Source organism: Rattus norvegicus, chromosome 8, assembly GCF_036323735.1.
Source record: "Rattus norvegicus strain BN/NHsdMcwi chromosome 8, GRCr8, whole genome shotgun sequence".
In the NCBI taxonomy this organism is placed as follows: Eukaryota; Metazoa; Chordata; class Mammalia; order Rodentia; family Muridae; genus Rattus; species Rattus norvegicus.
The window spans coordinates 19,550,190-19,561,222 of NC_086026.1; the positions used below are offsets into that span (position 1 = coordinate 19,550,190).

At 47.7% G+C, this 11,033-nt stretch overlaps 1 protein-coding gene across 2 annotated transcripts; it reads right to left on the reverse strand.

Annotated features, from left to right (window-relative positions):
- Positions 1-164: 164 nt before the first annotated feature.
- Positions 165-10,917, reverse strand: Kdm4dl2 (lysine (K)-specific demethylase 4D-like 2). 2 transcript variants are annotated; one of them, XM_063265958.1, is made up of 3 exons: positions 9,753-10,917; positions 7,479-7,656; positions 165-2,526 (listed from the first exon to the last, which is right to left on the reverse strand). In XM_063265958.1, the coding sequence occupies exon 3, from the start codon at positions 2,350-2,352 to the stop codon at positions 970-972; it is 1,383 nt and encodes a 460-aa protein (XP_063122028.1). In that variant the 5' UTR covers positions 2,353-2,526; positions 7,479-7,656; positions 9,753-10,917; the 3' UTR covers positions 165-969. The 2 variants fall into 2 exon arrangements, with proteins under 2 accessions (XP_063122028.1, NP_001395732.1); NM_001408803.1 differs by having other exon boundaries at positions 856-2,523; positions 9,753-10,649.
- Between the last annotated feature and the right edge of the window lie 116 nt (positions 10,918-11,033).

Below are 11,033 nucleotides of genomic sequence, written 5' to 3' on the forward strand. Positions count from 1 at the left end.
TCAAGTGTCCTGGGGGTTAGAGATGGCTGTGTGACAGGCACAGATGGAGTCTCTCCCAATCTAGACTAATAGACTTATTGGAGAAACCTGTCCTTGGGAGACAAAAATCTCTACCCTCCCTTACAGAATCCCCCACACATACTAAAGAATAAACCACACTTTAGTTAGGGAGGGAAGATATTTATTGGACCTATTTACAGAGCATGGGATAGTGGTAAGTAATAAGAACCCTTACGAGCCCTGCCGCCCTCGTGTGGACAGCAGGTTATTCATGCCCTCACATGTGGAGTCCCCCCACCCATTGTGTAAACCTCCCACAACCTCTAATCTCTAGCCCCACCTGAGCCAATGAGACAATTAGGACAGAATTACAACCAAAGGCCGGGAAAATTCATCAGAGAGAGCAGTCTGTAGCCTCCCAGTCTCTCATTCCTTCACATTTCTAGGAGGGAAAAGTCAGTGAACTCATCTGGGTCGCTTGGTGGTCCTTTCTGATGTTCCAAAGACAACGATTTCAGGGTGCAGTTTGGCCACACACGCATATGCACGTAGGCTATGCTGAGAGCCTGAGATGTGCTTTTTCTCACTGTGGCATCTGATTGGGGAGCTTCAAGTCAATGAAGGTCCAGTGGCCAGAGCAGGAGAAAGAAAGCATCAGGCACCCTCAGCACAGCCATGTCCTTCAAAAGATAGTAGAAGTTCTTACTCCTCAATGTAATTGCACAAGACCTTGCAGATCCAACTTGTGCAGGAATTCTGAAGGAGACCCTGTGCAAACCAAGAGGAGACTCAAACGAATCATCCAAAGCTGATTTGCCAACATCTTAGACAGCTGTTTACTTATGTGATTAAGAATGTCCACTGGTAGCCAAACGGCCTCAGATTGTGTGTGTGTGTGTGTGTGTGTGTGTGTGTGTGTGTGTGTGTGTGGGTGTGTCGGGGGTGCGTGTGCACGAGATCTGAATGAACTTAGTTCAAGTCCTGAAGCGGCAGGGAGACTATGAGGCTCCTATCCAAGATCCTACAGGCCTGTGAGTGGTTCACAGCTAGAACATCAGCACAAATGGCAGGTGTCTTGGAGGATCCAGATGCCTGCTTGGAGCATCTTGTCCCTTGGGGAACAGATCGAGGAGCCAAAAGCTTGCCCGTGGGAGGGCATGGGGATTCTGCATGCACCTTTCTGTATGGACAGCTTTTCTGGCCTCTCCTCAACCAGTTCCTGCGAGGTCCTGAATGGGAACCATTCTGCTTCGAATCGGGTTTCAGCTGATCGATCCCGAGGGTCAGTTCCTGTCTGGGACCTGAGGTGAGCGCCAGGGGGTCCATAGCTCTTTGATTCCCTTGCTGTTTCCACATCTCATATGGCTCAGGCTGCAGGAGGCCCTCAAAGGCATCCATGGAGAAGCTCACCCTGGCCTCCCCACAGCTGCACTGAGATGCCACCTTGCCATAGTCAATCCACCTCGGCGTGGCGAAATTGATGGCTTCTGCACAGTTGAAGCCATGGTTGAAGCCCGCGTGGTAGCCATAGGGAAAGGTGACCATGAACTCCCCAGCCTCCTGGGTGATTCGACCAAAGGGGATGCCATTCTCCTTGAGCACAGTGGGTGAGATGAGCGCCACCTTGTGCCTCAGGAAGGCCTGGCAGCCCTGGGAGCTGCCTGGGAAGAGTTCCTTGGCTAGGAGCTCCAGGCGCCTGCCATGCTCAGGGGGTACAGCATACCAGGTCTTGGGCTGTCCAAAGTGCAGGTAGTTGATACTGTACAGGTCCATGTCCTCCGTGTGCCACGCAAAGGAGGTCTTCCACATGCCAAAATACAGGTAGGGCGTGTTGACGCCCTCAATCACTATGCCGCGGTCCTGCTTCAGCACATCCAAAAGGCTTCCAAGGTGGCCCACGTTCCAATGTTGAGTGTTCTCATCAAACAGAGAGCCGCTGACGTCAGCACCATAAATTGGTGATCCAAACAGGCGATTCTTCCAGTATTTTCTCTCCAAATCTTCAAAATCCAGGTGTGGTGGGGTCTGGTATTGTTTGCTCTCGGCCAGCTCACGATACTTCCCCACTGTCATGGCTTTCTTCTTCTTATGGTATTGGGTGAACACACCTGCCTTCCCAGAGACCACTTGCTGCAGAGGAGCAGGAATCGACATGTCCATGACATCCTCATAGGACTGTCTTCGCTTCCAGTCCTTGGGCGGGATGACCTTGGCCACCCCAGCTCTGTGTGCACCTTGGGACTCCATGTAGGCAATGTATTTGCAGAAGTCGGAGAATTCTTCCATGGTTGGGCAGAAGGTCATGATGCTACAGCCTGGGTTCTGGGACACATCCTGTTCAAGGTTTGTCATGGCCACAGCAATTCAAGAGCTCAGTCTGGGATCCTGGCTGCCCCTGGGTCTTCAGGCCTCTCAGAGGGATCTTTCTGTCTGTCTCTGAGTACCTCTTTCCAGGCTCCCGTGGGATTTTCTTCACTCTTATCTGTCCTTAATCTCCTCCTTTTACTCCTTCTCTTTGGTTTCCTGCTGGACAAGATAACATGTTGAGGATTCAATATGGCTCTCAGGAGAATTACTGGTCTGAGCAGACAATTATCTATGGAGCAAGAACCTTCTAAACTCTACACTGGAAAGAAAAGCCAAGAAAATGAAGGACTGGAGAAGCCTTGCTGGCTTGATTTCCCAGGGCATCCTCCTCCTGGTCAGCACTTGAGGAAAGGAAGTGTCTGTGAGTAGAAGACCTACCCTGCTCCTGCAGCACTGGGAACAGAAGTCCAACTCCACACCTGGAGCGCTGGGAGCAGTAGGCCTACCCCACTCTGGAGCACTCCCTTGATTCCTACTCATACTTGGTCCCCCTTGGTCGCTGTGTGACCATAGGGAAGGCTCAGAGCCCGTGCCTTCTAAGTGGGATGCACACAGGAAGGAAAACAGTTCCCCCAGGGAGCATTTCCTTCTCCTGCCTGCTCTAAACAGCCGAGGGGGAAGGGGGAAGTGCCCCTGGACTGAGCCTAAAGCTAAAAGTTCCACATCTTTCTCTCTCCCAATTTACCCAACGATGGGTAAAACTGGAAAACTCAAAACAAAGCTGTCTCTGAAAAGAAGTGGAAACACTTCAGCAAGACGGGGGGGGGGGGGGGGGGGGGGGGGGGCAAGGGAATTGCTGCACACAGCCCAGCCTGGATCACTGAGCTCTTCCTTCTGCCAACACAGGCTGAGATGATTCAAGCCATTTTTACTAGGTCCTCATTAGAAGGATTGAAGAAGGAGCTACAAAAAGAATTTCCCTTTGTCACCCAGTTGGCTGCAGATACTAGGTATAAACAGGTGTAAAAATGTAGAAAAATGAAAAGTTACATGTAATAGGTCCCAGTTTCTATGAAAAGGTGTTTAACAACAGAGGAATGATGGGGAGGAGACATTTTGCATAACAATGTCACCTGCTTCCATGGTGAGATGCAATTAGATTTACAGAGAGCCAGGAAACTTTTGTCTTGTCATCTCTCAGAGAACATCTCCTAGCAGAAAGTCCACTCCACAAGCAAAAACCATAGGTGCATCTTATAACAAAGGGCAAAATCCATCAGTGGTTTCTCAGGCCCTATTCTTACACTATATAAATGATTGCCTCCAAGTCTGTAAATCTAAACAAGGTTATAAAAGGGTCACTGAGGAAGTTCCTCAAGAATTACAGACCTGGGTTTCCAGAGTGTTGCCTGTGCAAGTCCAACTTTGTACAACATGGACTGACTTCCTGTCTGTTCCAGCTGAGCGCTGGCAAAAGGAGTCTGCCTCAGAGGCTGCTGCCATCCTTCAGATCACAGCTCCAAACACTAACACCAGGGTGAGCCTTTCCAGCTGTGACAGAGTATGGTGGCCTCTGGGTACCAGTGTTTTGAGGAATAACAAGCCATCTGCACATAAGCAGGAGGTGGGGCCTGGACAGCAATGAGCTCTAATACAGAACTAGGCTACAAAATGGGGTATTAACCCAAATTATTAATGGTTGGACCCTTTAGTCGTAGAACAGCCCACCCATGTAAGAGCTGGGTGTGGGGGAATGGAAAAGCAAAAAACAAAACAAAAACAAAACAACACAACACAAAAAACCCACAAGTTAATCTGGATCACAGCACCCCACAATGCAGCTGAGGGAGAGACCACCTCCTGAGAACAGCATAACTCTAATGTCTGGGGGACTCAGGACCTGGTCCTCCTCCTAAATCACTGTCATTGACCCTGCAACTATCCTGCCTGGTGACAATCTATGCTCATCTATGACTGTCATGTGAGGGGACATGACATTGGGAACCTGGGTACTGCAGTCTTTACTTTCCCTGGAACTATTTGGATCCAGGCCAGGCCTCCCATCCCAGAGAGGACAACCAATCAGTTTAACCCAGGCTCTCAGAGAGAGAAGAGAAAGGCACAGCACCTTCTACACACACAGCTGCTATGACTTTCCTGCCATACAAGGACCCGGGATCATCTATAGAGAAAGAGGGCTTCCCATGACAGGGGCAAAAGGACATTAAAAAGAAGATGTCAGTGGGTCAACAGGCCACTGAGCTGACTCCTGACAAATGGCTCTAAGACTGTGAGGCTTTTGAGATCCGGATGACACTCCACTACCTGTTGCTTCCTGAGAATCCGAATCACAACCCAGAGCAACATAATGCAAAAAGGAAAAATGAACAGTGCATCTCGAGAAGATGGAGGACCCCAGAGGGAATGGTCACCCTCAAAAACCTGTCAGGACTCTGTAACTGACTTTCACAAAGGGGACCCATCTGAGATCCATAAACCCTGAAAGAGACCAGGATAGAGAGGACGCAAAAGATGATGTCTCAGTCACATGCCAGGTCTGTCCATCCCCAATCCAATAGAAAGCCTATACCCAGGAAGGGGCCTGAATGATGCCAACACCCCTGGAACCCTGGGAAAATGACTGCATGAAGATGTAGAGTGACAGGGCAGGTTACAAGAACTTTCCAGACTTTATAGGTAGCCTCTCTGGGTTCATAGTTGTATTCTCCACTCAGAATGAAAATGCTCGCTAACCAAAAAGTTCCCCTCGGACCTGTCCTCAGGGTTTGCCCTTCCCTAACTGTGGAACCTGACGATGGCCTGGACTCTACAGTTAACCACTCCTAATACCTGAAGCTTTAGATGCTCCTTAATGTAGACCTTAAGAGTTCTGCCCAGGACAAAGCAGATAATGAGGGCATTAAACGTACTACACAGGATGGATAGACCTACTGCCTTTGCTTAGAGTCCTCTGTGCCCCATGGAGAGAGGCACAAATCCCAGAAAAGAAGTTCACCTGAGAAAGGTTCAGTGCTACCCTGGGATCGCCAACACCCAGGACACATGCCTGCAAGCTACTGAAGTCTTTCTCTAGGTTCAAACCCATTCCCTGTTCTCTCCTCTGGTTGCTGCCCAATAATAATCTGACTGATGTGCCATGTTCACAAGAAAGAAACACAAATAAAGCTCAGATAAAACTGACACACTAAAGCCAAAGATGACCAGCATTGTCTGATGCTTTGTACAATGGTTGAATCTTAGGAACCGTCACCACCTGTCACTTTCTCACAGGAACAAGTATGCAAAGGTATGAAGAGACAGGACTCACCCAACACCAGTGGAACAGAGTCCGGGGAGCAGACAACCCAGCACCAGAGAGTAGCTTTCTCCTGTGGGACTGGATCTTCCTATGAGCCTGGAGCCTGATGGCCTCTTCTATTATAGCCATGGAGGAGGCCTGAGGCATTAAGTGCTTGCCCACCCACTGCTGTCTCAACCTATCACTTGCTCTCAGCTGACTTAGCCCCGTCCACCTTTGATGTAAGCAATCCCAATAGGAGATAAGGCAAGCCAGGAATACACTGGAATATTGCTATAATAGCAATATTCTATCACAGACTGCTCACAGAATCAGTGCAAATATTTTAGAATTCCTCAAAGCTAACTGGGAGCACGTGACAGAGCGACACAGAAGTGAGACACAGAGAACATGTCTCTGGTCTTGGACATACCACAGTGTCTGCACCACCACCTCTAATCCTGAAATCGACAAGAAAACAGCAGGGTCCTCAAGTCCTGAACAACTAAACGATGATAATTATTTAACCAGAAACTATCACAGAACACAGGAATGAAAATGCCTTTTTCCTGGCATTGGGTTGCATGCCTTTAATCCCACTCTCCAGAAGCAGAGGCAGGAGGATCTCTGAATTTGAGAACAGCCTGGTCTACAGATCCAGTTTCCAGCACAGTCAGGATTACAGGGATAAATCCTATCTCGAAAAGACAGGACCGGGGAGGGATGCCTTTTACATACATAAAATCATTTCAAACTTTTACCAGTAGTGATATACAAATCTGAATGCCATAGAACCAGTATTGAGCACAGGTTTGCCCACAGAGAGGCAAACAGAAAGATAATACTAAACATGCCCAAGTAAACAGAGCTGTCTGGCACACGCCTTTAATCCCAGAATCTGGAGGCACAGACCACAGAGGCAGAGGCAGAGGCAGAGGCACTTGGACTACAAAGTCAGTTCCTGACCAGCCAGGGCTGTTACACATAAATCTCATCTCAAAAACAAAAAACAGAAGAAACTATCCAACATGGGGAAGCAATCTCCATGTTACCTCTACTGGATCTGTGGGTGTTTGTTCATCTGGAAATTACTAGTGGACCCCAGGAGTCAATGCTGCCTGAAAGTATAGAGCTGTTAGTCAGTCAGGACTGTCTGGGCATTGTTTACCTGATCTCCTCCTATCACCTTCCCATCTAACCACCTTTTCTGAGCCTCTCTCTGCTGCTCCCTCAGACTGGGAAGCTTCTGCCCTGACTGCTGCATTTGATTCGTTTTTGTTTTAATAAGTTTTCTTTGATATTAATCCACCCAGTCCTTCACCTTGAATGGATAAACACTTTATTTCTCACCTAATGTAGGCCTTGACCTTACTATTCACCCCTTTATGACCTCCAATTCCTGAAACTTCCAGCCACCCCAAGTCCTTTTCTTTCTCTGAGATTCAATTGCCTTTCCCAGCACAGTTCAAACCTCTAGGGTGTTTGTTTGTTTGTTTGTTTGTTTGTTTTTTGGTTGTTGACCTGTATTTGACTTGACTTTCATATTTACATTTCCTTGTGTTTACCTTAATTTCATCTCGGTATTTTCTTTGAATTATGCAAGGATTACTTGATTACTCTATATTTTCTTTAGGTTCTGAGCTTAAACTTTTTTGGAGACACTGAGGCACTGTAGCCAAGTCCGAGGAATCTCATGCCCTCCAGAAAACATAAGACCAGAATGGCTGGTCATGCTTAGACCCGTGCCTCAGCCCCAACACTACACAGGGACAAGAACTAACCAGACTGTTACCCACTGACTGGCAAATCTCTCTGTGCATAGGGCAGCCCTGATGTTTAAACTAATACTAGATGACTTATAAGGGATCCAAACCTTTAGTCCTGTGTTTCCTCCATTAGCAGACACCTGCTGCTCTCTTCTGTGTCAGCTCATCTGGACAACAGCAGTATTACTGGACATCTGAGGCTGGTTGGCTGGCAGGGTACTCATGATTTGTCTATATGTGCCTCTTCCGAAGCTTTCCAAACTAACTAGACAGTTTGAGCAGGACCTAGAGGTATTAAAAGTTTCTGCATCTGTTAAACAACAGTTAGATTCCTTACTGAAAGTAGTCAGGAGTAATTAGAAAACATTGTGCCATGGTTGGGAAAAACAAAACTCAAAAGAAAAAGTCAAAGCCATAAATCAGATCCCGGGTACCAGTCTCTGTTCTCTTGGTCCCTGGCTAGCTTCTCTGCTGTCGGTACTGCCTGGGTCTTTAACTCTCATTCTGATTCATTAAGACCAGCAAGGAATGTGAGCCCCACACGTAGCACAACTGATCCTTTGAAGTGTGATATCTAAAGCTCAGCAGACAGACTGGACTAGCTGTGGAGATGGAATCAGAACAAAAGAACAAACGAACGCCAAAGTCCATAGTTCTGGGGAAATCTCTAAGCGTTCTAACCTCTGGCTTTAACGTCTGCAGCTCTGCTTCCTGCTAGCCATCCTTGTTAAGGGGAGCATGGCAGCACAGCGGCTTAAAAGCTAACCCTGGAAAGGCTTGGTGCTCTGCAGGGCTGCCGAACACACACTGTAGTCACTGGCAGCTTAATAAAGGCTTTCTACTGGTCTCAACCCGTGTCCCAGTAGACACCCCACAATAACCGAAAACCAAAGATTATGTGTTTTATTATGTGTATTTTATTCGGAAACAATCACAAAAAGGACAACTGTAAGTAGAGTGGTGGAACGAGATTTTAGTAAATTCTGGTATTATGAGGTTAGCAGAGAGAGTAAAATAGTTTAAGGTAAAGTGAAAAGAGAAAAAAAAGAAGAGTCCTGTTCAACTGAAAACTAATCAGGTTTAAATACAAAGCTGGAAGGTTAACATGGAAGGTAAATACAGATATTTACAGAGGTTGAGGCAAAATGAAACACAGCATGGACTGGGACATACATCCTTGGGCACAGTGGTTGGCTTTGAACCCTGGAACTGCACAAACTGTGTGTGGTGCTGCTTCCCTGCAATCCAACCACTGGCTAGGAAAAAGCAGGCCAGTCAGGAGCCAAGGTTAAGGCTTTGGCCCCTACAGCAAATCTGAGGCCAGCTTGGGAGACCTGAGACTGTCAACATGAAAAGACAACCGGCTGCGTGAAGAGGACTTCAGAGCACCAGGGGGAACTGGTTGTGAGGAGCGGAAGAAGGATTTAGTAGATTGGTCTCTATGACCAGAAGCGCGATAGGGCCACAGAGGCAATCTCCATGCTGGGGTGAAAAGGAAACCTTTAGAGGGGGAGGAGGCTGGAGCAGGAAGCGGAGAGCAGGCCACTGTAGTGCCAGGACCAGGAACTCAGGCTGGAGACCTCGACTGAGTCTGGGCTCCACAGCAAGACTCCAATCATACAACATAAAGACTAAACCTCTGGGGGAAAGCAAATGCCTGAGATTCGCGGTTTAAAAGTACTAACTCGGTATGGTTGCAGTCCCTTTAAGCCAGCACTTGAGAAGTGGAGGGAAGAAGACAAATTCAAAGCCATCCTTAGATACATAGCCAATAGGAAGCCACCCTGGAATACATGATACTCATTTTTTTAAAACTCATTCTTTTCTTTGTTGTTTTTCAAAACAGGGTTTCTCTATGTAGCCCCTGGCTGTCCTGGAACTCACAGAAATCCACCTGGGTCTGCCTCAGCTATGCTGGCATTAAAGGCTGACACCGTCTTAAAAACACAACAGAATTACAGACAAGCGCCCCTCGTGGGCTTTGGTGGTTTCTATGAACTTACGAAGCTCCTCAGTCTGTGACTGGAATTTATGCAGCATTTTCTTCTCTGCAGAACTATTCTGAGAGTGTGGAAGCTCCCTGCACGATGCTAGGATATAGATTTTAGTTTCTTCTGAGCCTCAAATATTAATAGTCTGGCCTGGTTTGGATTTACACCCCCAATCCTCCTGCCTCTGCTTCCCGGTGCTAAGATTTAAGGCCTTACTAGGGACTGCTCAGTTTCAGTTCCTACCGCAGCTTGGCTTTCTGTCTCAGCGCTCTCTCTACGTGCAGGAAGTTGTCCACTGGGTGCATTCCTAGTGAGCTCTCTGCTCAGAGGACATTAGAAAACCCAAGCCTCTCTTTTAACCCATTAAGTATACTTAAACTATTGACTTACATTTTCTGTTTTTCCAGACAGGATCTATGTAGTCTTCGCAGGAGGTTACTGTGTAGAACAGGCTGGCTTATCAATACAGGCCTGCCTCTGCTTCTGAGAGCTGGGATTAAAGGCTTGGGCTGTCACACTGAGATAAATATTAGTATTTGTATAGGTACCCAGGTTGGGGGGGCATGTAGGTGTGTGTGTGTGTAGGTAGGTAGGTGTATGAGGTGGTGATGGTGTATATGTGGGGGGTGGAAGGGTAGGGGAGACTGTATTTTGGGTGGGTGCCATTTTGGGAAGATGGTTTTTCCTTCCGCCATTGTTTCTGAGGGTTGATAGTTCTTAGCCTTGTGAGGCAAGTATTTTAACCTTCTGATCCACCTTGCTGATCCTCCATAGATTTTACTATCAGACATGGATGGAGAGAAGGCCCGGGGCCACTTCATCCTGGAAGGCTGCAAAGTAAGGGAGGCCTTTCTGAGGCCAAGTTGTAGAAAAGGCAGGGTGAGAGCACCAAATTCTATCTGCAGAATCAGCACAGACCTGAGACTGCCAGGGAGCATAGAGATTGTTCTCCTAGAAACAGAAGGAGTTCATTTGTGTCCAGGCACAGAGGGAAGAAAGGGACTGTGTGGGGTGGTATCTTAGGACACCCACATGAATTTGCTTCACAAGGAAGTGAGAAGGCATTGGGCAGATGAGATGGCTAAGTGAGAAAGACGCTGGCCTCGAAGTCTTTTCATGAGTGGAATTCCTAGGGACCACATGGCACACGGAGACCCAACTCCAGCCAATATCCTCTGCCCTCCACACTGGCATCCAGCCTGGCTCACACACTCCCAGACACACTCACACACACACACACACACACACACTCACACATACTCACACACACACTCACACACTCCCAGACACACTCACACACACACTCACACACACACATACACACACACTTACACACACACTCTCTCACACACACACTCACACACACTCACACACACACTCACACACCTACTCTCACACACACTCTCACACACACTCTCTCACACACACTCACACACACTCACACACACACTCACACACTCACACACACTCACACACACTCACATACACACACACTCACACACACACACTCACACACTAGTGAAGGATAGGTGGATGGCTTTCACTGGAAGTGTGGTATAGGAGACACAAGTCGAACTTGTTACTGCACAATGACGTATTTCCCTAGATTAGACATGCGCATGGCTGTCTGGAGACAGAGAGTGTTGTTGTTCCAGTGATCCCACTATTTAA

Bases quoted from the DNA above. Each gene is read 5' to 3' on its own strand.
- Kdm4dl2 (XM_063265958.1), bottom strand. From the start codon at position 2,352: ATGACAAACCTTGAACAGGATGTGTCCCAGAACCCAGGCTGTAGCATC.